At 49.2% G+C, this 27,523-nt stretch overlaps 1 protein-coding gene across 7 annotated transcripts in view; it reads left to right on the forward strand.

The window, feature by feature from the left end:
- Positions 1–27,523, forward strand: part of ARHGAP32 (Rho GTPase activating protein 32) — a 313,447-nt gene that overhangs the window by 258,169 nt on the left and 27,755 nt on the right. For 4 of the 7 annotated variants that reach the window (XM_088476258.1, XM_088476259.1, XM_088476256.1 and 1 more), the window contains 8 exons: positions 5,085–5,171; positions 14,173–14,310; positions 14,920–15,012; positions 15,209–15,331; positions 15,554–15,631; positions 18,147–18,228; positions 21,002–21,052; positions 22,544–22,618. In XM_088476258.1, the coding sequence (XP_088332384.1) occupies positions 5,085–5,171; positions 14,173–14,310; positions 14,920–15,012; positions 15,209–15,331; positions 15,554–15,631; positions 18,147–18,228; positions 21,002–21,052; positions 22,544–22,618 (727 nt within the window). Of the gene's footprint in view, positions 1–5,084; positions 5,172–14,172; positions 14,311–14,919; positions 15,013–15,208; positions 15,332–15,553; positions 15,632–18,146; positions 18,229–21,001; positions 21,053–22,543; positions 22,619–27,061; positions 27,489–27,523 lie in introns of those variants that run through there. The other 3 variants (XM_088476260.1, XM_088476261.1, XM_088476263.1) reach the window with 2 other exon arrangements.

Consider the following 27,523-nt stretch of genomic DNA (forward strand, 5'->3'; position numbering starts at 1 on the left):
CTGATGAATAAGTCATAGGGATTGTGTGTTTTTCCCTAGATGCCCCCCACTTGCACGGATTTGCTAATTCTGTAGCTTCACCATTGATTTGTAACTGATAACAGCTGATGTGATTTTATTTTGATTGCTTTGTCTGCTGTATCTTGGCTGTGATTGCCATAGTAACGTGCAGCATATATTTGATGTGCTGCTGTGCCAAGGCCAGAGATTAAGGGCCGGAATGCAGAGATAGGCGCAGTGGCGATGTCGGATCCAAGCGACCAATGTATTCAGTCTGATGGTTACCGCCGGGGGACACAGAACAAATTTGTACGCAGAGAGAGGCAATTTCAGTGACCGTCCCTGGGTGGTAGCAGGGGGTGACTAGCCAGCTGCGGACGTGTCGCAGTCAGCGACTGCGTCACTTGCCGCAGTTGCAGTGATTTTGGCGGCCATGTTAACAGGGATAATTTGCACCCCCCCCCATAGGGCTGGTGCAATGTTCGATTGGTGCGTCTTAAAGTGTACTGCGGTGGATTATCGCTGCAGGCGGTGTGTGTCTGTCCGAATCCCGTTGGCTGTGGTATAAATATGCCGTTGCGCTGTGTAAAATTACGCTGTGGCGCCAGCAATAGCGTCCACTTCTGCATCAGCCCTAAGTCAGGCGTCTTCCAGGCCCGACAGGCTAAGATTTGTATTACATATAGTAGTAATCATTCCTCCCCCCTTGACATAACATTCCAGTGCTAAAGGTAACTCTATGTACCCATCCTGGATTATATATACATACATTCCTGTAACCATGGCACCAGGACTCCGCCCTCTAATCATCAAGTCTGGACACACCCCTATCATCCCACCTGATAGGGAGCATCACTCCGCAGTGTTCCCCAAAGTCTGTGTAGGGGGAAGTTTTTCTTGGCCATAAAGCTCCTCATTCCCCCAGCACAGGACTTGTCCTACTTGGCCCGGATTGTTTTCAGTTATAGCAGCAGCTGCGTGAACACATTTGTGTTGGAGATTTGGCCAGTTACCATAAACCATTCTCTGGCTGTCTCCGTGTGAGGCCCCCTCATTGACACAGAGGGAACATCTGAATAACCATCGCATCTGCCATTGGGTCTCAAGCTCAGCTCATCCCAGTCACTGAGCGATTGCCAGTGGACACAGAGGAGGAATCCATTACACGTTGTCCCTCAGTATGTGCGCAGACAGGATATTCTTTGTGTCAGAGTACAGTTTACAAGCCTCACACAGTGACTCCAGCATTCCCTGTCTTTGCTGTAGATATAAAACACAGCAAAATTGTACATTATTATTATTATTATATATTTTTTTTTTTACTGATCACTTCCAGGCCTGGGGAATCTCTATAGAGCTGACATGTTGTTCATTAAAATCTGAAATCAGCCGGAAACGAAACAGAACACAGTCTCTCTCGTCCTTAGAGAGCTATCCGCATCTAGTTATTGTACTGGCCAGATGTGGTCCTCTCATTCAGTAACCAGCAACGCGATGGTGCGTTCTCAGCGCAGCGATTTGTAACTGTATTAGATCTCCCGGCGAGTACAAAGGTGGTACTCCCTAACTAAGGAGGTGACAGCTCTACCTGTAAGGAAATGCTATTTATTAGAGATTTGATACATGTATTCTTTGCACATCCTCGTCCATGTATCCTTACTCTCATTACACGTGAATATCACGTGTGTCATCTGTGTGGGTGTCCGTGGCTTATTGCAGCCACAGGACTTTGCCGAGCAGTTGTACTTCAGGGTTTTTCCTCTTATTACTGAGCAATGTTTTCCAGTCATTACCAGAGCCCGAGCGCTGAGCTTTTCCTGCCCAGTCAGAGGCGACAACATGATCTAGGTTGAGGTTTCCTCATTAAGATGAAGGTCGCGCTTCGGGGCTGCTTCCACCTCTAGTAATTGTCTGTCAGAGGCACGTCCTTGTTCCTTCATTACAGTGCATCAGCGTCCCCGTAGCTTTACCGCAGCCTGTGATCCCAGGCCAACCTTACATAATAATACGCAGAGGCTGCATTCCGCGTAAGTGCTAGTACGTTCCCACAGAACAATGGCATATATGGTACATGCTTGGTGTAGGTCTGAATGGTAATCAGCCCCCCTCCCCCCTGGGTATGTGATTTCATATTGGACAAGATCACATATAATCAGTGCCTCATACAGGCTATCTAGAATCAGACAGAAGAGATTTTCTGTAAGATACAACATCTGCAACGTGTTTCAATATAAGCCGAAAGCTGACTGAGAAGCCAGGAGACCGGGCATAAATAATTGTCTGTCATTGATCATTTGATAGAAAGGACTCTGGACCTCATTCAGAGTCGGTCGAAGCGGCCGCACGGTCGTACGGGAAAAGGGGCCGGATATTCAAATGATTTCCTCGCAAGTTGCTTCCCAAAGTTCGGTTCGGTAGTTGGCCGACCAAGGGGAGGAAGAGGTCGGAAGACTAAAAAATACGCCCCCTTCTCGTACGCATTGCACGTCATCTCCGGGCATATAAGGATTAATCGAGACCATCGGGAACCATCGGAACTAGTCGTAGAGCTTAAGGTTGACCATACCCTCTCTTAAGCTCTACGATCATGTCAGTGTAAAAACCTCCCAGGTCACATGTGCCATGACACTACTTTGTTAATTATGCACTCCCATAATCCGTATGCACTCCCATAAAGCGCCGTTCGCATAATTAGGCACGCCTGCGTTCGGATCTCCACTCCCCCGTTTTCAAGCACCTTCCCCTGTTACCACCCACAAACTCCTCCATCTGTCACTCAAACTACCGACCTGGCTGTGTTCAAGGAGAGAGAAATTTCTGATCGTAGCGGCTAGTTTGCGCACGCGCATTGCGAACTTTACGCATGCGCAGTATAGCGAACATCGGTAGCGTACGACCGTGCGGCCGCTTCGACCGACTCTGAGGTCCTCTATGCCCACAATTGCTGATAGGGTACACAATATACACTTCTGTCACGGGGAGGGTCCCGGCCTTCCCAGGCAAAGAAACTTTAGAGGCTTATGTAATAGGATGCGAGCTCCAGACGCTGCGGGAACTCCTGCAAGTCTTCCTGTATTTTTACAGCGGCAATCATTTTAAAGGCATATAACCAGCTTGATTTTGCCTTAAAAATGATTGCCGCTGTAAAAAATACGGGAAGACTCACCGTAGTTCCTGCAGCGGCTGCAGCTCGCAACCTATTACATAAGCCCCTTACGATGTTACTCTACAAATTCAATATGTGTCGTAAGAAACTGTGGAAGCATTGGCCAGATAGATGGCCTCGTGGTGCTATGTTTGTAACTTGATAGGTTTGAGAGGAGTTGTACTAATGGGATGCGGTCAGTATCCTGACCGCCGGAATCCCGAAGGTAAGTAGCGGGGTTGGGTAGGGGCAGCGTTGGGGGTTAGTCACTAAGGGGGGAGGGGGGGGGTTAGGTTCAGGCACCACGGAGGGAGGGTTAGGGTAGGGGGGAGGTTTAGAATACTAACTGATAAGTGTCTGTATTCTAACCCTGTTGGGATTCTGACCGTCAGCATTCCGTTCCCATACCGTAACGAATAATGTACATCTCCCCATCTATCAAAATCCGCAGTGGTTCCTAGATACTCCCCCGTGTCACCACTGATGCACATACACAGCTGGCATCTAACCTGTATTCACAACCAGTAGTGACGCTGTAACTAGGGCACCAATCAGAGCCAATACGGTGTGCGAGGAAGAGCCCTGTTCTGTTGCCTAGTATAGCTAGCAGCGCCCTATTCTGGTGTCCGGCTGGTACAAATAGCGGCACTCCATACTGGCGGCCAGCGCAGGTAATACTAATGGCTAGTGTACATAGAGTAACCCACTCTTGCGGCTATTGATCATAGCAATGACAGATATGCAGTCAGCATGTTGACATTTACTATATCCCCATTCATAAAGTCGACACCAGAGTGTTGACAGTTGTGATATCAACATGATTAAAATGTCCTCATTCATACCCACCAGCTCCTGTAGGGAATTATTCCCAAATATTTTTCATAGAACGTATATTACAGTCTGGAATCTGTTTGGCTTCAGGGAGATTAGGTGACAGTCTCCGGAGTCCTGGCGAGTCGGCAGGGTTGCTGTCCTGTAATAAATACGTGTTGCTTATTTACATACTGGGCTGTGCGGATTGTGTGGCGGCTCCCAGGCTCGGGAGAGCGCTGTGCACCGTTACCTGTGCTCTGACCTATTTGATGTGCAGAACAGAAATCCAGGGAAAGGGATTAATGGAGCACACACAATGTGATGAGACCATCCATGCTTCTAACTGGCATTTTATTCCAGAGCTACAGAGATGTCAGATCTATTTGTGTGATGTCTCTATGTAGAACGTAACGTTGAATAAACAATTTATAACGCATGAAATACAAGACAACGATTTATCCATGGGGCACAGATGTATGGGATCGCTGATTGCATCCCTTCATGCTGGAGTGTCTTAGTAACACTGTATATATAATATAGTAACAAAGATCCAAATATAGCAATGCTATTCTAACCGATGAATGAATGAACTAATCATATAATAATGTGTGATTCACAATAAGCCACCACTATCATCAAACCTCATTGTCCTATCCGCTAACCCTGTTACTGTAAATCTCAGGGGCCAACCAGACAAATCTAGATGCCAACATCGATTGCCAGTAATAATAATGTAATGTGAAGCCAGCGTCCTCTCTTTAGGCTCTTGATGAGTGAAGCTTGATGGGGCCAGTGATCTAGAAGCAACCGGAGACTTTGATTGTGATGTTGGTGATTTTATACAACTCATGCTTCATTTTACTATTAGACGTGCGTGTTCATCTGCGGCAATGTATACAGATAATACTGCTGTGTGTGGATATGTACTAATAATGGTTTATCCTGATATCCGCAACAATGTTCTGAAATATGGGGAAAATGTGAATGTTTGGTGATTTTGTCACACAGACGTGTTATCACGTGTGTTAGTTACAGTGCGGAGCGCTGCTAAACCAGGTCATATACAGGGGACGCTTGTAGTGTAATTCCGGCTCATGTACTGACGCTGCCTCGTCTCTGTCTGCAGCTTACACTGACTGAGGAACAGAATGAAGTGAGCAGGAACGGCTGCGAGTCTAAGGAGCTGGTCTTCCTGGTGCAAGTGGCCTGTCAGGTAAGCGTCACCCCGTGGGGCCAGGACGTAGCACAGACAGTGTGATTGGCCGGGACGTAGCACAGACCGTGTGATTGGCTGGGACGCAGCACAGACCCCGTGTGGCCAGGACGTAGCACAGACCGTGTTATTGGCCAGGACGTAGCACAGACCCCGTGTGGCCAGGACGTAGCACAGACCGTGTTATTGGCCAGGACGTAGCACAGACCGTGTGATTGGCCAGGATGTAGCACAGACAGTGTGATTGGCCGGGACGTAGCACAGACAGTGTGATTGGCCGGGACGTAGCACAGACCGTGTTATTGGCCGGGACGTAGCACAGACCGTGTGATTGGCCAGGACGTAGCACAGACAGTGTGATTGGCCGGGACGTAGCACAGACCGTGTTATTGGCCGGGACGTAGCACAGACCGTGTTATTGGCCGGGACGTAGCACAGACCGTGTGATTGGCCAGGACGTAGCACAGACCGTGTGATTGGCCAGGACGTAGCACAGACCGTGTGATTGGCCAGGACGTAGCACAGACTGTGTGATTGGCCAGGACGTAGCACAGACAGTGTAATTGGCCAGGATGTAGCACAGACAGTGTAATTGGCCAGGATGTAGCACAGACCGTGTAATTGGCCAGGACGTAGCACAGACCGTGTGATTGGCCAGGACGTAGCACAGACCGTGTGATTGGCCAGGACGTAGCACAGACCGTGTGATTGGCCAGGATGTAGCACAGACAGTGTGATTGGCCGGGACGTAGCACAGACAGTGTGATTGGCCGGGACGTAGCACAGACAGTGTGATTGGCCAGGACGTAGCACAGACAGTGTGATTGGCCGGGACGTAGCACAGACAGTGTGATTGGCCGGGACGTAGCACAGACCGTGTGATTGGCCAGGGCGTAGCACGGACAGTGTGATTGGCTGGGACGTAGCACAGACCGTGTGATTGGCCAGGGCGTAGCACGGACAGTGTGATTGGCCAGTACAGGTCCCTCTGTTCTGCTTTCTTTATGGGGCTGTTTTATTTTTGTGGTGTTCTCTCTTTTTTTTCTTAGTTATCCATATATTTGTCCCTTTTGTCTATGAATTCTTGTCCACAGCTGCTGGGGAGACTGTTCACTGTCTCTATCATCCAACGTCTTCCTTATGTTACAGCTCAGTCTCCAACACCCCAATGTCCACAGTGTGTCCGCTGGTTACAGAACTGCTCTTATATACATAAATGCTGAGCGTGTTATCCCCTCCGTCCCTTCTCTCTGAGCCGGGCCTGTTCAGCTTCCCCAGTCTTTCCTTACAGATTGTATAATGCAGCTGTCGCTATTCACGTTACTAATACCCGGGGTGAGGTCTTATCACTGTCCTATAGGGTGTAATGACAAAATGTGTAAATAAGAGCTGAGCAGATTTGTCTTTAGCTTTCAGTTTAAGTATCAGAGCGACTACTGTAGGTGCCCACCATGCAATGGACGGGACAGTCGGACCATTATCAGCTACTCGGTCCAATAATCTCCTATGCAACCCATTCTCTGCAAACTGAGACGCCCACTTGCAGTGCCTCGAGGTGTTTCCATCTCGGAGCGTCTTTAGAGGCACCATTAGTTGCTCCATGGAAGCTTGCAGGTGTCTCCGTCCGACACAGCAGATTTCACTGAAGTGTCAGATTAAATGATTGGATCTGACCTGTTGCTGCCACTCCGCGGCTTTTCTCCGATCAGTGAGCCGTGTTGTAGTGCGTATGAATTTTCGGATCATCTGTCCGACATTTCTGCTGATAGTTAATTTCCCCTCTGTGATGATCTCCGGACAGATAATTGTTTGGACAGTGTGTACACTCTAAATCAGGCATGTCAAACTCAAAATACCAACTGGACCAAATATTCAAGGTCTACGAGTATGTGGGCCACAAAAAAAAAAAAAAGACATATGCAATTTTGAAAGGTTTATTATTAATAAAAACCAATGCATTGCCCCCTGTAGTAGTGCCCCTTATGCAATTCCACCCGGTATTAGATCCCCTTTTGTAATGCCCCCTGAATTTGTGCCTCTTACGCAGTGCCCCCAGTAATGCCCCTTATATTGTGACCCCAGTAATGCCCCTTATGCAGAGCCCCCAGTAATGCCCTTAGTAGTGCCCCAGTAATGCCCCTTATGCAGAGCACCCAGTAATGCCCCTTATGCAGTGCCCCCAGTAATGCCCCTTTATAAAGAGCCCACAGTAATGCTCTTAGTAGTGCCCCAGTAATGCCCCTCATGCAGAGCACCCAGTAATGCCCCTTATGTTGTGCCCCTTATGCAGAGCCCCCAGTAATGCCCCTTTATAAAGTGCCCACAGTAATGCTCTTAGTAGTGCCCCAGTAATGCCCCTTATGCAGAGCACCCAGTAATGCCCCTTATGCAGAGCCCCAGTATTGCCCCTTATGTAGTGCCCCTTATGCAGAGCCCCCAGTAATGCCCCTTTATAAAGAGCCCACAGTAATGCTCTTAGTAGTGCCCCTTATGTTGTGGCCCCAGTAATGCCCCTTTATACAGAGCCCCCAGTAATGCCCCTTATGTTGTGCCCCAGTAATGCCCCTTTTGCAGAGCCCCCAGTAATGCCCTTTTATACAGAATCCCCAGTAATGCCCCTTCTGCAGAGCCCCCAGTAATGCCCCTTATGTTGTGCCCCCAGTAATGCCCTTTTATACAGAGCCCCAGTAATGCCCCTTATGTTGTGCCCCCAGTAATGCCCCTTATGCAGAGCCCCCAGTAATGCCCTAAGTAGTGCCCCCAGTAATGCCCCTTATGTTGTGCCCTCCAGTAATGCCCCTTATTCTGTGCCCCCTCCCAGGTTAGAACAGACCCCACTCACCCGTCGTACTTACCTTCACGACGGCCGCTGGGCACCTCTCTAGTCCACGCCGTCATCACCTCCCCTGTCCCACGCAGACGCTGCCACTGACTGGTTCTAATTAGTTCCAGAGCGACAGGTGCAGTCATGACGTCACCCGCGCGCTGCATCACTGGGAACGCTGGCTTCTGATCGCTTCAGAGACCCAGCGTTGCCAGCCTGGTAAGTAAACACTGCCAGATCGGAGCTGTGCTCCGATCGTGGCAGGGGTGTGGGCCGCATATTATATATATGTGAGCCCACACTGTGGGGCCGCAGAAAATATCTATTCGGGCCGCATGTTTGACATACCTGCTCTAAATCGAATGTTCTCAAGATCGTTTAACAACTCTGTCAATGGCTTAGTCAGCTGGGTTGTGAGTGACATCATCGCTGGTGTGCGCACATGGCTTAACTACGCTCTGTGTGTTTTGCTGATCATTTTTGGTGTTTGGAGAAAATGTATCTTTACAGGTCTGTCATGTTATCAACTTCCTGGCTGTCTCCAGTATGTCTAAACAAGGGTTCAGACTCCAATGGAACCTGTTTTGCTGCTTAAACGTGGCATGTAAAATTTAGGGTACTCCCGCTGAGTTGGACAGAATTTACATCTAAATCAAAAGCGCAAAATACACCCCAGAAAAAGACAAGTTTTGCTTAGCCTGCAGAGCTGGCCGCATACGCAAGTGGCGTCTAGCTTGGCAAGAGTGTTATATGCGCCGCCTTTACACTTGGAGTGACCATCAGGGCTTGCGACGAGACCCTTGTGGTAGGGTCTCGTCTGCCGCAAGCCCCACTGAGCTTTCGGCTCTAATAGAGCCGGAAGCTCACCACTGTCATCATGAGTGATGTCAGTGGGGCCGCCCCCAAACGGCAGGCGTTCCTTCGGGAACGCCTCCGTTTGGCCAGCCACCCCCCCACCCCGCCTACAAAACAGTGCGAGCTGTCGATCACCATCGACAGCCGCCCCATTTGTAGTGAGCCCCAGAGCGAGAGAATTTCTCTCTTGCTCCGGGGGTTGCGCGTGCGCAGGGCCTCAACATCGAGCCGCTTGCGAGCAGGTCTGAATGAGGCCCTGAGTCCAGAGGCTGCGGTGCTCAGACGATAACACGCAGGAGCACTGTGTATACTGGGGACGGGGAGAGTAGCTCCTGGTACCGCCAGCACAGGGAATAGTGTTTATAAGTCCAAAGACACTGCACATGTTTAAATAAAATGTACTAATATATATTGTTTTAAAGCTCAGCTGCAGGGCCTTGGTACTTGATGCTGTGTACAGGCACGGAGTCATATATATTTAATGTAAAAAGGTTTTAAATGAATTTAAAGTAATAAATTGCACTTTTTTCCCTGGGGGTACAGGGGGAACTGAAGCTCGCTTTGGTCTGCTGGGTCCCCCAGCCTCCCTCCCAGGTAACCTGAATGTCCTCCCATGCAGCCTCCTACTGCAGAGAGGCATGAGGAGGTAGACAGAGCTGGCCAGCATAGCCAGCTAATGGTTTACCTGGAGCCCAAAAGAGCCCCCACTCAGTGACCAGGAATCTGCTGTCTGGGGACCCTCTGTGCTTGCATCTGTAGCCCAAATTTTGCCAATGTTAAGGTCCCCTAGCAGGATCCTGTAAGTTTTCCCCCCACCCCAGGCTTGCCTGCACCTGGGCGGTGATTATCTATCCAGGTGGTCCCAGGCACAGTAGAGTGACCACTCCCCACTGCCCATTGAGCAGTAGACAGCTTGCCTTTAAGACAACTCATCTGCTGTATCCTGTGACCACCAGAATAGGGCAATACGTTGTTCCATTCCCTTGCTGTTCTGGATTAACCTTAGTGGGGCAGATGTATGAAGCTCTGGGAAGTTATAAAGTGCAGAGTGATAAACGACCAACCAATCAGCTCTCAACTGTCATTTTTCAAACACAGCCTGTATCATGACAGTTGGGAGCTGATTGGTTGGTCATTTATCACTCTCCACTTTATCACTTTCCAGAGCTTCATACATCTGCCCCAGTGTCTCCTAGCTCAAGCCCCCTGCCATCTACCGTGCAGACTGGTCATTGATGAAGGACCAGGCTGAATTAGCCGACACTAACAAGGAAGTGTTGTAGCAGTGTGTCTACACATACCCAGAAGTTAGCGGTTCCAGGTGCCATACAGGAGCCTGAGAGAAGTGGTAAGCACTTGACGAATTTTGTAGGAATACGTCCATACTGTACTTTGGCTGTGCTTACACGCCCTCCCCACCCCGATTCTGCGCACAGTGCAATCTAGCTAAGTAGATTTGTAGCTCCCGTTTGTTTTATTTATGTGAATGAGATGCACTTTTTGGGCGATAAAGACGCTCGGCGCAGACCTGGAGAGTCGGTAGGGGCTGTTTGGTGTCACTGAAGCCAATAGATCATCTTCATATCTTGTCTCTGAACTGCAAACATGCCAATATTTACCAGAGGTGGCCACGTACCTCATTGTCATCACAGACCTGACCAGCCACTGCTCACCATCCACGTGTGCGGCTGGAACTTTTAGCTCTGCTCTTTTTGTCCGTTCGGCCAAAGATGGCTGCCATTCCGCAATTGCCTTGCACATTGTAACCTGGAATGTCAGGTCATTAGCTCCCCAATACAAGTGTGTGTATAACTCCTGTAACATGTTATTATATTCACTGCCCTTCAGTGTCTGATTGGTGAATGTCATTGTGTAGTTGTTTGTGTGAAGTGTACATCTGGGTATTAGATTTAAAAAAGGTTGGGTACGCGATCCCGGCGGTCACAAATACCAACAGCGGCATGCCAACGGGCAAAATCCAGACAGATTTTGGTGAGTATTTGAACTCCAATCCTAGACCTAACCCACTCCTCCTGCAGCCTCCCCCTAGTGCCTAACCCGTGGGTCTTCAACCTTGGCCCTCCAGCTGATTTGGAACTACACATCCCAGCATGCCTTGCCACTGTTTTGATATAACAGCATGCTAAAACTGTGGCAGGGCATCCTGGGATTTGTAGTTCCATAGCAGCTGGAGGGCCAAGGTTGAAGACCCCTGGCCTAATCCTAATACTCACCTTTGGAATCTGTAGGGATTGTGACGGTTGGGATGCCGCTGTTGGTATTGTGACCATTGGGATCCTGACTACATCCCGATTAAAGGCCCTTGTTGTGTCTAAAGGCCCCCAATACATCAGAAATTGATTGCAGCAATCGTGCAATTTGCAATCGATTGTGTATAAAAATCTTTCCCTTTTTCAATCGATTGTAGCAATTCTGCAATTGATTGAAAAAGGGAAAGATTTTTGTACACAATCGATTGCAAAATGCACGATTGCAGCAATCTCTGATGTATGGGGGCCTTTTGCCATGGCCATGAGTTAGCACACCTTCATTATTGCTGATGCGATGTTTGTCATCCACATTGAGTGTTATCAGCTGGGGAGTTTCCTCTCTTGGTCCCGTGTTATGTGGTGTATTACAGGCAGCAGGAGGAGCTTCTGGGATCAGTATTAAGTGCATTTTAACAGCCTGACTGTCCAGATAGTTACTTAAGCTTCTAGGCCTTTATCTGAATGACCTCACTGCTTGGTTAAGTGAAGTCTCATAGCCTTGTTCATTAGAGGTAAGGTCAATCGCAGTGTCTTAAAAAGCATGAGTGCATCACATGGGTCTTATCAGGATGTTACAGAGCACATAACATGACTTTCTAGCAAACGTCTGGTGTGTCTGCTTATACAGCACGCTCTTTAATGCCCCCCTCCCCGCAGGCTATCACTCTTTGTATGCCTGTCCTGTAGTGTAGTGTTAATTAGATGGTTATCATTTAAAATCTGTTTACATAGACCGGTGGTTCCCAAACGTTCTTGAGTACCAGCATTTTGTTCATGACACCCATAGGCCAAAAGTTCCTTATTGAGAAATTCAGCAAAGATTATTACAGAAGTAAATTGTGCTGTGCGGTCATCCTTAGGCTCAGTTATGTGGTGGATGGGGTTGCGCTTCTGTTTGCCCACATATTTTATGATTAGCAGCCACCAGAATTGATTTTTGCCAATCACGTGATAGACCATAAATAATTTGATTTGGTCCTAAACCAACTGGTGACGCCCCTGCAAGTGCCCAACGGCACCCCAGGGTACCTCAGCACCCAGTTTGGGAACCATTATACTATAAGGGGTATATTTACTAAAGTGCAGGTTTTTAGAGGTGGAGATGTTGCCCATAGCAACCAATCATATTCTAGCTATTATCTTCTAGAAGGTGCTAGATAAATAAGTAAAATCTAAAAACTAGTTCTGACGTGTTCATTTATGTTATTCCAATATAATATATGAGCCCCACATCCTGGCTCTGTATAAAGTTGGTTTGTCTATAGGCAGAGGAATCTACATTTCGGCTCCTCACACAGATGAGTTAATCTATTTTTCTGAGTTACTAATTGTCCCATCTGAAAACATGACCTGTTGGGGGTACTTACTTGAGGACTGGAGTTGAGAACCATTGATATAGAGCAATAGAAATATCAGACAGGGGATTGGGCGGTCAGGCACTAGATCACCAGTGTGATGGACCGCCCGATCGTCGGCAACATTGCTGGGTACACACATCATTTAGTGTGTACTCAGCTTAACCCTAACCCTCTCCCTGACCCTAATACGATTCTGACAGTCAGGATGCCAACTATATTCCCAGACAGGGCTCAATTTTGGAGGTCGCATTCTAGATTGCTGGTAAAACAGCTTAAAGTAACCCAACGAGACCAGCTTGCCCCAGGGATGAATGTACAATGTGTCCTTAATACGCAATGTGGCATGAGACGCCAGGTGCGAGTGAGCCCACCAGGTCCCGTGCGCCTCTGCTAGCGCTGAGCGTCTTTTTTGCCTGAAAATGCCTCTTGGTGGCAATGCGATGTGACTGGGACTCACCTCCTAGGAGACTGTGATCAATGTGATATGTGACACCTGTATATCTGTGTGTGACCGAGTCTGTATATGAAGCACAATGGAACTTAGCGTGGAAAAAAGACGCCGCCACATCGTAGAGCTTTGTACACAGATTCAGACTCCGTCGCACACAGAGGTACAAGTGTCGCACATTAAATTAATCAGCAGTCTCCTGGTGCGTCCTACTCGCATCACTTTGCGACAATAAGACGCATCTTCTGCCCGACGCTAGCAGAGGCGCACGGGACCTGGCACGCCATGATGCATGATCTGTATATGTGTAGTAGATTTAGCAGTTAAGCTGCCACAGACATGTCCGTACCAGTAAATTGCAGTTTGTGGCCCCAGAAACATCACTATGAGCTAGAATGGTTCTATGGGCTCATTAGTGTGCATGCCGGTAGAGGACGGCCATCGGGGGTGACATATTTCCCCGCACAAAGTATCTCGCCAAATGCCTCAGCTCGCAGTATTTCTGTTCACCCAATCATCAGAACGCTGCACTTTGCTTATAATGGTTTACACTCATGTCACACAGCACCATACTTACTATCCTGCACATGTAATACGCCCTTACCTTTACCATGAATAGACGCAGCTGTAGCATCCCAGTAATGTGGAACAATCATTGTACAATTTCCCTCTATACACAGAACCATCATTATGCTCAGGGATAACATTAGCATTATAGAACTGACGATCACATACAGAAATGGTCCATGAACCACCGCATCAGAATAAATCTCCCACACATCTCTTCCGATGCCTTTACGGAGCAGCTAAACCTGTTCAGATGTTTACTTGTCCCTTCCCTCCCTATTCCCTGGCTCTCGGCTGTATCCGTCCTCTGGGCGTGTTGATGTACAGTCTGGGCGTATTGATGTACAGTGTATGCTGATCCTTACACCGGCTGCCTGTCACTTGTGCTGATTTCAGTAGATCTAATTCACATCGCTCCTGCTCCGAGATGAGCTCTGTTACAGACGATGCCAGCCACTTGCTTATCCCAGCTGTAACTAATGTCTAGCAAACTGGCCTGCGCTCAGATATCAGAGCCGCGCCGTCTGGTGCGTAAGCCACAGACGGAGCTGACGTAGGGATGACGTTGCCTCAGATGGTCTCGCATCCCTTGCAGGTAGCAGGTCCAGCTGAGAAAGCGATTAACAGTTTTACTTTTGGTACAACAGCTGAGTGAGTTATACTCCATCCTTCCCTACAGGGCCGCAGCTGGATAGTTAAACGGAGTTATGAAGATTTCCGGGTGCTGGACAAACACCTCCATCTATGTATATATGACCGCCGCTTCTCCCAGCTCTCAGAGCTGCCCCGTTCCGACGCCGTGAAGGATAGTCCCGAGGTGAGGCCTCTGACGGTGACTGCACCTCCTCATATACATGTATCTCAGATTATTCACTTTACAGAGGAGTTTCATATGTCCGAGCCTCAGCTACATTTCATGGGCTGCAGTGACTGGGACGGGCCAACATCCTCACTATAGGGAACGGTGGCGTGATAGCTGTGTATACATTTCTCACCTGTCTGCAGAGCTAACACTCGTTTCCAAGGACCTGCTCTTTAATTTGCACAGATGATATATTTAGCTTCCTTTGTCAGAAAAAGACAATGGCCTGTTAAATGTCAGGAGGGCGTGTGCCTTTTGTGGCCATAGGAAGTCCTGTGTCTCACACATCCAGTGCAGGTGCACTTAGTATACACAACACGGTCTAACAAAACCTGATTCTATTCCATGGCAAGTGTGATGTGATGTGAGCGGAGATTCCCTGGCCACATTCTCACATTTCCATAGAAGGCTAGCTCTGCGGGACACACATAGAATATGGATAGACGGAGAGAACTCTCAGGCAGCAGTGACCCCTTCCATAGAAGAAGACCCCTTGTGTCTGTGCATTGTCCAGCTCTCTGTGATCCTACGTGTTATGTGATCTCTGCTCTGTTTTTATCTCAGCTGGTCACACAGATGCTGATGGCGTACCTGTCACGCCTGTCAGCCATCGCCGGAAACAAGATCAACTGTGGACCAGCCCTGACGTGGATGGAGGTATGATACCTGAGACTCCCAGACTAGCACATGGAAATCCTTGGTGCAGGAGCAGATCATTTGTCTGTCTGTGCAGCTGAAGGACGCTCCAATGTTCTGCTTCACATCAGTCCCCGGTGTTACATGTAGGACATCGCAGGCAAAGTGTCTGCTCAACGTGCCCAGTAACTGCCCAGTTCTCTCCTGTCTCTACTAGATCGATAACAAAGGGAACCATTTGCTTGTCCATGAAGAGTCGTCCATCAATGTTCCAGCCATCGCAGCGGCTCATGTTATCAAACGATACAATGCGCAGGCCCCTGATGAACTGTCCTTTGAGGTAAGATTACCGCAGGGGGGCACAGACAGATTCTAATCAATGTCTGCTTTATACCACTCGTCTCCGGCCACATGAGCAAAGCCTGGTTGTGTATCCTGTCTACTAATGGGCTGCGGTTCTGTGATTACTGCAACAAATTCTGTCCTACTACAAATATTCCTTCCGAGACCTGATCATTGTCTTATGATAAAGAACTCAGTGTTTATCCTCCTTGTTCTGCAGGTGGGAGACATCGTCTCTGTTATAGACATGCCACCGAAGGAGCTGACCACGTGGTGGAGGGGAAAGCATGGATTCCAGGTGAGAACAAAACTAGCACTTACCCTTTCACCTCCCCCACTCTGTCCTCTGTCTTACTGACATAAGTCCAGCAGTGTGTACTTACTGCTATACATACCCCTCCCCATCTCATAGCAAGGGCTGACATGAGCGTGTACTTACTGCTAAACATACCCCTCCCAATCCCATAGCAAGGGCTGACATGGGCGTGTACTTACTGCTAAACATACCCCTCCCCATCCCCTAGCAAGGGCTGACATGAGCGTGTACTTACTGCTAAACATACCCCTCCCCATCCCATAGCAAGGGCTGTCATGAGCGTGTACTTACTGCTAAACATACCCCTCCCCATCCCATAGCAAGGGCTGACATGAGCGTGTACTTACTGCTACACATACCCCTCCCCATCTCATAGCAAGGGCTGACATGGGCGTGTACTTACTGCTACACATACCCCTCCCCATCCCATAGCAAGTGCTGACATGAGCGTGTACTTACTGTTAAACATACCCCTCCCCATCCCATAGCAAGTGCTGACATGAGCGTGTACTTACTGCTAAACATACCCCTCCCCATCCCATAGCAAGTGCTGACATGAGCGTGTACTTACTGCTAAACATACCCCTCCCCAACCCATAGCAAGGGCTGACATGAGCGTGTACTTACTGCTAAACATACCCCTCCCCATCCCATAGCAAGTGCTGACATGAGCGTGTACTTACTGCTAAACATACCCCTCCCCATCCCATAGCAAGTACTGACATGAACGTGTACTTACTGCTAAACATACCCCTCCCCAACCCATAGCAAGGGCTGACATGAGCGTGTACTTACTGCTAAACATACCCCTCCCCAACCCATAGCAAGGGCTGACATGAGCGTGTACTTACTGCTAAACATACCCCTCCCCAACCCATAGCAAGGGCTGACATGGGCATGTACTTACTGCTACACATACCCCTCCCCATCCCATAGCAAGTGCTGACATGAGCGTGTACTTACTGCTAAACATACCCCTCTCCACCTCTTAGCAAGGGCTGACATGAGCGTGTACTTACTGCTAAACATACCCCTCCCCACCTCATAGCAAGGACTGACATGAGCGTGTACTTACTGCTAAACATACCCCTCTCCATCCCATAGCAAGGGCTGACATGAGCATGTACTTACTGCTACACATACCCCTCCCCATCCCATAGCAAGGGCTGACATGAGCGTGTACTTACTGCTACACATACCCCTCCCCATCCCATAGCAAGGGCTGACATGAGTGTGTACTTACTGCTACACATACCCCTCCCCTTAGCAAGGGCTGACATGAGCGTGTACTTACTGCTAAACATACCCCTCCCCATCCCATAGCAAGTGCTGACATGAGCGTGTACTTACTGCTAAACATACCCCTCCCCATCCCATAGCAAGGGCTGACATGAGGGTGTACTTACTGCTAAACATACCCCTTCCCATCCCATAGCAAGGGCTGACATGAGTGTGTACTTACTGCTACACATACCCCTCCCCTTAGCAAGGGCTGACATGAGTGTGTACTTACTGCTACACATACCCCTCCCCTTAGCAAGGGCTGACATGAGCGTGTACTTACTGCTACACATACCCCTCCCCTTAGCAAGGGCTGACATGAGCGTGTACTTACTGCTACACATACCCCCTCCCCTTAGCAAGGGCTGACATGAGCGTGTACTTACTGCTACACATACCCCTCCCCATCCCATAGCAAGGGCTGGCATGAGCGTGTACTTACTGCTACACATACCCCTCCCCATCCCATAGCAAGGGCTGACATGGGCGTGTACTTACTGCTACACATACCCCTCCCCATCCCATAGCAAGGACTGACATGAGCGTGTACTTACTGCTAAACATACCCCTCCCCAACCCATAGCAAGTGCTGACATGAGCGTGTACTTACTGCTAAACATACCCCTCCCCAACCCATAGCAATGGCTGGCATGAGCGTGTACTTACTGCTACACATACCCCTCCCCATCCCATAGCAAGGGCTGGCACGAGCGTGTACTTACTGCTACACATACCCCTCCCCATCCCATAGCAAGGGCTGACATGAGCGTGTAAAACATAAGCCTGATAAAGTGCATTAGATTGCTAAATCGGGTTTCAGGTAGGTAGTTAGAGCCCGTATTCAATTAGAGGCGAAAAGCCGCGATCGGCAAAAAGTTGTCGCCTGTTTCCGAAGTATCTCCGTATTCCATTCCAGGACGTTTTCGCCTTGGTGAAAACTCCATAGGCAAAAGCAGGTGAAAACGTTTCTCCACCCAAAGGCAGGAGAAAAGAGGTGCAAAATACATATTTTGGGGTACAAATGTAGGGACTTGGTTCAAAATCCTTTGGACCCCCCCCCCCCTGAACCCCCACCCCCCTCATGACTAATTAGGCAAAAAAAAAAATAGATCTTAATTCACCCCAAAAAAGATGTCATTTTTGGAGCAAAAATTTGTGTTGGAAAATGGGTAGCACGTGGTCTGAGTACCCTCCTGACATGTCCTATCTCCCCCAGGTTGGATTTTTTCCCAGTGAATGTGTCGAATTAATCAACGATAAAGTTCCCCAATCTATGACCAACTCGGTGCCCAAACCAGGTGAGTGATGGGTGTATACTGAACTTGTCTCCTGTAACATGCGTGTTCCCTGTCCTGTAACATAAGATGTCCATCACTGTCCTGTCTTCAGTCAGTCTAACCCAAGCAGTAAGATGCACAATGTGTACGTGTGTCGGTGTGTTGTAGCGTCATACCTGTTTATGTGGGGTTACCTTAACGAGAAGTGCAACCACGAATATATTGCCCTGTATTCTGCCTCCAGGTCAGAGTATCACTAATGTAGTGTCCACTGTGGAGGGTGTCAGAGGGGATACAGACAGTCATGTGACCTATGTGCTGATCTCTGAATAAGAACGACACGGTATGAACATACACAGTACCTAGAATGGGTGTAAGGGTAAAGATCATTAATAGTAAAGTATCTGGTGTTATACTACACCTCTCTCCTAAAGGTTGCTGGAGCCACGGATGCTGGATAAAGATATTGCAGGTGTTATGGGCACCTCTATATTATACACATTGCACAGAGCTGGTCATGTGATAGCGCATACACACAGTAATTATATAATTATCATTCTCAGATACTCTTCTTATAAACCAACCCACCATTCTGTGCACCGACAGACCCCGCGCCCCCGCTCCTCTATATTTTGAATGTAAACACGTTTTCTATGTTCTGCAGAATGTCCAAAACTACTTCATCTTCCCCTAATTGGAAACACAATTTAAAGGATGAATAAAACCAGACAAAGAAACGTAACATTTTACTTAAAAGGATCTTATACACTGTGTACTTACAACTGCAATACGTTTGCGAAAATGATTATTTTCCATGGAGCACGGACATATTACACAGTGACAAAACCATAACATTCACAGAAACAGGGTAAGACCCCAAAGTATTAGGGAACATAGTACAGAGGCATGTAAGGGAGAGACTAAGGGGAGAGGCTGGGGCATAATGTCACCTGTCTCACAGTTAAAGGGGAGATTGTAGGAAAACACAGATGATAGAAATTGATCATGTAAAATCCCATCTGAAGTTGGTGTATGCTGAAATCTTGGTGATGGGGCATATAATGTACAGGGCGGGTGTGACCAGCTGGGCGTCTGTATTCTGTCTGTAGATGTTACAGCGAGCAGTCACCTAACCCTCTGATGCTGGGTGCAGGGGGCAATGATGCCAGCGGGGACAGGGCACTGATCAGGGTGACACCGCATTCCCCAATAACCAGCATGTTTCACAATACAAAGATTAATCTGCCACATCATTATAGTGACATCTTAAAATGCAATATAATAGTGACATCTCAAAATGCAGCATTGGAGCTGTGGGCTTTACGTAGCTGGTATTACAGACGCTGGTTTGATAACTAACTATGGGCTCGATTCAATTCAACGTGATTTGAATAGCGCTGGGAAGGAGCTACGGGAGCGACTCAATTCAGCGCACTGTTAAGCCTGACTAAGGATTTCTTCTCGCTCCCCTCCTGGGATGGATGGATGGAAACAGCATCGCGCCGGGCAGTTTAGTCGGAGAATTCCAGTTCTCGCGACTAAACACCATATTTAGGGCGTGAGAACGGCCATTCTCCGACATTACAGCGCGCTGAATTGAATAGACCCAGGAGCTCCTTCCCAGGCGCTATTCAATACTCCGGCACCATCAGCTCCTTACTGGAAACTTCTACCAGGACAGATGACGATGTACATTGTAACCACCACACTTATACCAGTGCTCATTAATACTCCGGCACCATCAGCTCCTTACAGGAAGCTTCTACCAGGACAGATAATGATGTACATTGTAACCACCACACTTATACCTTATACCGGTGCTCATTAATACTCCGGCACCATCAGCTCCTTACAGGAAGCTTCTACCAGGACAGATAATGATGTACATTGTAACCACCACACTTATACCTTATACCGGTGCTCATTAATACTCCGGCACCATCAGCTCCTTACAGGAAGCTTCTACCAGGACAGATAATGATGTACATTGTAACCACCACACTTATACCTTATACCGGTGCTCATTAATACTCCGGCACCATCAGCTCCTTACAGGAAGCTTCTACCAGGACAGATAATGATGTACATTGTAACCACCACACTTATACCTTATACCAGTGCTCATTAATACTCCGGCACCATCAGCTCCTTACAGGAAGCTTCTACCAGGACAGATAATGATGTACATTGTAACCACCACACTTATACCTTATACCAGTGCTCATTAATACTCCGGCACCATCAGCTCCTTACAGGAAGCTTCTACCAGGACAGATAATGATGTACATTGTAACCACCACACTTATACCTTATACCAGTGCTCATTAATACTCCGGCACCATCAGCTCTTGGATGCAGATGAAATAGTAGATTTGTTTCAGCTTTAACAAGATATTGTCATTGGGCACATGACACATTGGAATGCATTTGTTCTCCCCTATAGCTTCTATTGTAGTGTCTTTGTGTGGTGTGTACTCATCTTGTGTATTCTCATTGTACTAACCAAGCAGCGATGGAGCAGATTGTGTTACGGTCACTGTGTTGCTGTGATTATTGTCTCTCTCTGGGCTGAGCGAGTGCCCAGACCACGTAGTGTAACCTTGTTTTCCTCTGTCTGTTCTTAGTCCAACGTTTCTCTGGGGGGTTGTCTGTAAATTTGGCGTTATCACCTTATGGTGTTTGCAGGCTATATGATCTAGGTGTTGGGTTGTAAGGGCAGCGACAATAGGAGAGGGTAAAGGTCTGCTTTGCTTGTTTGCTTTTTAATCCTTTTGTTGTGATCTGTTCCCTCCAGTCTCCCCTGCACACGGAATGAGGCCAGCGTCCTGGAGCTACTTCCCCCCCTGTACGGTTCCATGTCCTCTCTCTCTCTCTCTCTCTCTCTCTCTCTCTCTCTCTCTCTCTCTCTCTCTCTCTCTCTATTGCATGTGCAGCACACTACAGGGTAAGGTCTGACAGGGCTAACCCATATGAAAGGAACATTTAGTACGTAATAAAGGATCCTGTTATTTATACAGATTCTCCTGTGCCGGAAGAACAATTGGGCACATTAAAACTCCTATGCACACTTTCTCCGGGAATGCACCCGACACTCTGCAGGTTTTCATTTTGTTACCATCATAACAGTTTTCCCCAGAAATGGAACAGATAATGCAGATTACATGGGAGCAATAGGTGCACGAGGACAGCGCCCCCTGGCTGCAGTGTGAGAGAGCTACAGTAAGTCACAGTAGCACACAGGCCCTGTCACAGCAATCATGGCTGCAGGTGGCACTTTGTGTAACCATACTATGGGACGAGATGCTGCCTGTGACTGGGATAGTCGCAGCATGTCCCCAACACTTGTGTATTCGCAGCCGTCACCTCTAGAAATGTCTTTATATTCCTAACACCTAGCTCAGGAACACCAGTCCATTATGTGCACTACAATGATTAATGTACGAGTGTAGCCGGTCAGGTGATGGTTCGGTGCCTACGGGGAAGACCGTCCCCCCTACACCCCGGGTGCATCCTCACATGAGTGTAGCCGGTCAGGTGATGGTTCGGTGCCTACGGGGATGACCGTCCCCCCTACACTCCGGGTGCATCCTCACATGAGTGTAGCCGGTCAGGTGATGGTTCGGTGCCTACGGGGAAGACCGTCCCCCCCCTACACCCCGGGTGCATCCTCACATGAGTGTAGCCGGTCAGGTGATGGTTCGGTGCCTACGGGGATGACCGTCCCCCCTACACCCCGGTGCATCCTCACATGAGTGTAGCCGGTCAGGTGATGGTTCGGTGCCTACGGGGAAGACCGTCCCCGCTACACCCCGGGTGCATCCTCACATGAGTGTAGCCGGTCAGGTGATGGTTCGGTGCCTACGGGGAAGACCGTCCCCGCTACACCCCGGGTGCATCCTCACATGAGTGTAGCCGGTCAGGTGATGGTTCGGTGCCTACGGGGATGACCGTCCCCGCTACACCCCGGGTGCATCCTCACATGAGTGTAGCCGGTCAGGTCATGGTTCGGTGCCTACGGGGAAGACCGTCCCCCCCCCCCACACCCCGGGTGCATCCTCACATGAGTGTAGCCGGTCAGGTGATGGTTCGGTGCCTACGGGGATGACCATCCCCCCTACACCCCGGGTGCATCTTCACATGAGTGTAGCCGGTCAGGTGGGAGTTCGGTGCCTACGGGGATGACCATCCCCCCTACACCCCGGGTGCATCCTCACATGAGTGTAGCCGGCAGTGCAGCTAGAGCGCAGGTTGTCTTGTCACTTTCATGCTCGTTCTCTCTTTCTGTCCTTTGCCATTGTCCTTCATATTGTTATTTGTCTTCCCCAAATAATCACAGATTTGGAGATGGATAGTGTAAGGCCGGGGCCAGCGTGCCTTTCTGAGGTACCCAGTCCTTACAAGCTGAGTTCAGGTATCTCTTCCATGTGCGTTCTTGTATGTACCAGCAGCCGCTGTCTCTGAGTCCTGGGGGAACTCCCACCCCCCTACTGTATCACGGCTGTCGCCGAAGGCTCCGCCAGTGTCACCATTTATTCCCACGCCACCTTTTATTACCACAAAACACCTTAGCGGAATATATTTTGCTGCATGCGATTTGGTAGATCCGTTTCCGGAACTGTAAAGACTTTTCCCCACAGGACTCGGGACACGGTCTGCAGCCCTAACACTGGATCTAGTCTAGATGTAGAACTTTCTACTAACAAGTGCTGTAGCAATGCATTGTGGGCTTTCCCTCTGTCCCTCCTGGTGGCCTGTCAGGTGTCTGTCTGTGTAGTGCCTTACTGCAGTATATGTCTGCAATATACCTCTATACCTTCCTTCCCTACAGTACAGAGACCAGAGAAGAAGACGAATTCATGGAGGAGTTGTTTCTAGCTTGACTTAGCGTTATGTGATCATTCCAGCCGGACTCCGGTCTACGGCTCCTGTATATATGAGATGTATGAAGTCTAAAGGTGCGTACACCCTGGGCGGTTAAACTGAGCGATTGAACGATTACGACATCGTAATCGTTCAATCGCTAAGTAACCGTGCAGTATAATGTTGAAAACGACCAGCGATGCGCGCTCCCGCTGGTCGTTTTCGACAACAATCATCGCCTGAACATGCCGGCCGATCTGCCGATAACGACCTATCGTTCAGTGCGGGCACATTATCCCACTGTGCAGTGAGATGAACGATTGTACGATTACAGTGTTGGTAATCGTGCAGCCGTTCCTCTATCGTCTAGCGCGTACGCACCTTTACAGATAGATCAAGCGTAGACGTTGCCCAAAGCGACCAATCAGCTTCTAACTATCATTTCATAGACGGCTAGATCCATAACAGAAGCTGATTGGTTGTTTTGGGCAACTTCTCTACTTAATCTCTCTCCAAGGCTTGCCACGTCTCCCCCTATACCCCAGTCACAGAGTTCTCTCCAAGGCTTGCCACGTCTCCCCCTATACCCCAGTCACAGAGCTCTCTCCAAGGCTTGCCACGTCTCCCCCTATACCCCAGTCACAGAGCTCTCTCCAAGGCTTGCCACGTCTCCCCCTATACCCCAGTCACAGAGCTCTCTCCAAGGCTTACCACGTCTCCCCCTATACCCCAGTCACAGAGCTCTCTCCAAGGCTTGCCACGTCTCCCCCTATACCCCAGTCACAGAGCTCTCTCCAAGGCTTGCCACGTCTCCCCCTATACCCCAGCCACAGAGCTCTCTCCAAGGCTTGCCACGTCTCCTCCTATATCCCAGTCACAGATCTCTCTCCAAGGCTTGCCACGTCTCCCCCTATACCCCAGTCACAGAGCTCTCCAAGGCTTGCCACGTCTCCCCCTATACCCCAGTCACAGAGCTCTCTCCAAGGCTTGCCACGTCTCCCCCTATTCCCCAGTCACAGAGCTCTCTCCAAGGCTTGCCACGTCTCCCCCTATTCCCCAGTCACATAGCTCTCTCCAAGGCTTGCCACGTCTCCCCCTATACCCCAGTCACAGAGCTCTCTCCAAGGCTTGCCACGTCTCCTCCTATTCCCCAGTCACAGAGCTCTCTCCAAGGCTCGCCATGTCTCCCCCTATACCCCAGTCACAGAGCTCTCTCCAAGGCTTGCCACGTCTCCTCCTATTCCCCAGTCACAGAGCTCTCTCCAAGGCTTGCCACGTCTCCCCCTATACCCCAGTCACAGAGCTCTCTCCAAGGCTTGCCACGTCTCCCCCTATACCCCAGTCACAGAGCTCTCTCCAAGGCTTGCCACGCCTCCCCCTATACCCCAGTCACAGAGCTCTCTCCAAGGCTTGCCACGTCTCCCCCTATACCCCAGTCACAGAGCTCTCTCCAAGGCTTGCCACGCCTCCCCCTATACCCCAGTCACAGAGCTCTCTCCAAGGCTTGCCACGTCTCCCCCTATACCCCAGTCACAGAGCTCTCTCCAAGGCTTGCCACGCCTCCCCCTATACCCCAGTCACAGAGCTCTCTCCAAGGCTTGCCACGTCTCCCCCTATACCCCAGTCACAGAGCTGTGGTCATATAGACACCGGGAGGCAGCTGTACCTGTGATCCCGGGAATCGGGTCACTGGATCCTAGTCACTGATTGGTTCTATTCTCCTGAATGGCTGCTACCACCATGTACATGTGACCGGTGCTCTTGTAACAATACGATATCTGAGGGTAGATAAACCTGATTATATTTGTTGTCATTTGTTGCTTATTTCCAGCTTCACAGTCTATTATACCATCCAAGCCTCCATATCGTATATTCCCCAGTCACACGTATGAGTTACAGAAGCTCCGTTACCGCCCAAGCAGTAGCTGATCTTACCCCACCCCCCTCCAGTAAACTCCGCCACATCAGTGAGCCTGCTGCAGTCCGTGACTGCACTGGCTACACTGTGACTGGCAGTGGCTTCCCATTGGACACGCCACCTGCCAGTCACACAGGACAGGCAGCCCCAGGGGGAGGTATTTTCTCCCCCTGAGACTGCCAGTCCGGGCTGAGATTAGCACAGAAACCATTACTCTGCCTTTCGGGCAGCCCTACCCGGCTTCTAGGGTCTGCAGCTGATGAAGACCCTAGAAGTCAGTGTCTTGCGCATACATGGTCCCGCTGCCTGCCAGATTAATTGCACAGGCCCTGGGACCCGGATTACTGTCTCCTCCTGCAGTGCAGGCAGCGATGGCAGTAGCCCCCCTCATCCGAGAGGGTAGGAGCCGCTGCTGTTCCAATGTGCTTGAAACGTTCTACTTTATACTGCTTGAAATTGGTTGGACAGTGAAAACTGAATACCCTGCTGTAATCTTAATGCTGCTTTTATTGGCGGACCTTGAATTTCAAATCACCTTATTGGGGATACACAGTGCCTGGACCATTTATACACATGCTGGCAATGAGGCTGGTACTGCCTTAGCTGCAGATGCACTCTAAATCACCGCCATTGTGTATACATGGGGTCTGGCATCGGGCTTACGTACGTTGTAGGTTACATACAGTACTTTAAGAAAATGTCTATAATATATCAGGTACAACACGTGACGCACACAGAAATACAGTACGACCTACTGTTTAGCGACTACTCGGACTTACGACCCGCGCCACACTATATATCCTCGCTTAGCGACCGATTCATTTAACGACCTAGTCGTATGTACGGAGCTCGGTCGTTAGGCGAGGAGCATCGGTATAGGTTTTGCAAGGGAAAAAGCACCTGGCATTGGATCATCCACAATCAGCCAATTGTAAGTGGTTTTCTAGGGCTGGTGACCATCATCACCATTGTGTGTTGGCACCTGGCCTCATGCACCCTAGGAAGGGTGTATTTGGGTCTGTCTGACAGTCATCCACGTCATTCTCAGTCGCATGAAGGCGCCTCCGCTGCACTCAGCCAATGTTAGCCTGTCCCTTCCCTCCCGTCATGTCTCTCTGGGTGCAGGCCGGCTCCTCAGCCTGGCACATATCTGCATGAGGCCTGATTTCTGGGAATATGCAGAGCGATTTTACATATTATAAGCTACACATACTGGCGGAGTTCCCACTGCTACCGCCCCTATGTACGTAACTATTACTGAAAACTCCTACACCCACCGTCCATACATAAATATACGCTGCCAGCACTGGTTGGTCACAGGGGAAGGTGCTTGAAAATGGAGGAGTGGAGATCCGAACGCAGGCGTGCCTCATTATGCGAACGGCGTTTTATGGGAGTGCATACGGATTATGGGAGTGCATAATTAACAAAGTAGCGTCATGTGACATGGGAGGTTTTTACACTGAAATGATCGTAGAGCTTAACAGAGGGTATGGTCAACCTTAAGCTCTACGACCAGTTCCCGATGGTCTCGATTAATCCTTATATGCCCGGAGATGACGTGCAATGCGTACGAGAAGGGGGCGTATTTTTTTTGTCTTCCGACTGCTTCCTCCCCTTGGTCGGCCAGCTACCGATCCGAACTTAGGGACGCAACTTGCGAGGGAATCATTTGCATATACGGCCCCTTTTCCCATACGACCGTGCGTCCGCTTCAACCGACTCTGAATGAGGTCCAATATCCCCTGCCATAGACACAGCATCTGCGTAATAGACCAATGTAGTATTACTGAACAAAGTTATAAAGTTTAACACATTCTGTTTCCTGTTGATCCATAACAAGCCCAAAACAAAACTCCCAATTTATTCTGTATCCTCTTAGCATAAATAAGTTTTACATCCCACATCCCCCCCCTATCAGCTCCTTACAGCTCACTACCTTTGTGAATAGCTTACTATACAAACACAGGAGGACAACCGTCTCCTCTCTCACTGCTCCCTGATTGAATCCTTCCTTCTTTAAAGGCACCCAGAGCAATATACAGACCCTGTGTATGTTACTACCCAGTGCAGAGGGGGGGTGGGGTGGTTCCAGACACTGCACCTGGTGAGCCAGACAGCACAGAGAGGCAGGAGCCTGAAACAGAGGTGTGACTGGGCTATAGATGAGGTGGAGCCAGTACCTGGCTAAAGGATGTATTGAGGAAGCAGAGTGCAGGGGGGGGAAGGAGCTCTCTACCTGGGACCGTTGGAACAGGAGCAAAGACTGGGAGAGTTGTCAGACTACAGGAGAGTCTGGGCTCACGCAGTCTAATAGGATCTCTGTGTTAATGAGCAAGAGGTGGATTAGGGGCAGCGGGTTTGTGGCATGTGCTGTAGGACACAGAGGGACTAGAAGCTGGGAAGTGACAGCCGCTCGGCAGGCAGAGACGAGCCCAATGATTTATTCCTGTGCTGTAGACAAAGCTGATTTACCTGCGGGCCTCAGCTCACAAAGGACCAGGTAAGACTTGCAGCTCGCACCAATGTGCTGGGCTA

This window comes from Taudactylus pleione, unplaced genomic scaffold, assembly GCF_031769625.1.
Source record: "Taudactylus pleione unplaced genomic scaffold, aTauple2 ptg000185l, whole genome shotgun sequence".
NCBI lineage: Eukaryota > Metazoa > Chordata > Amphibia > Anura > Myobatrachidae > Taudactylus > Taudactylus pleione.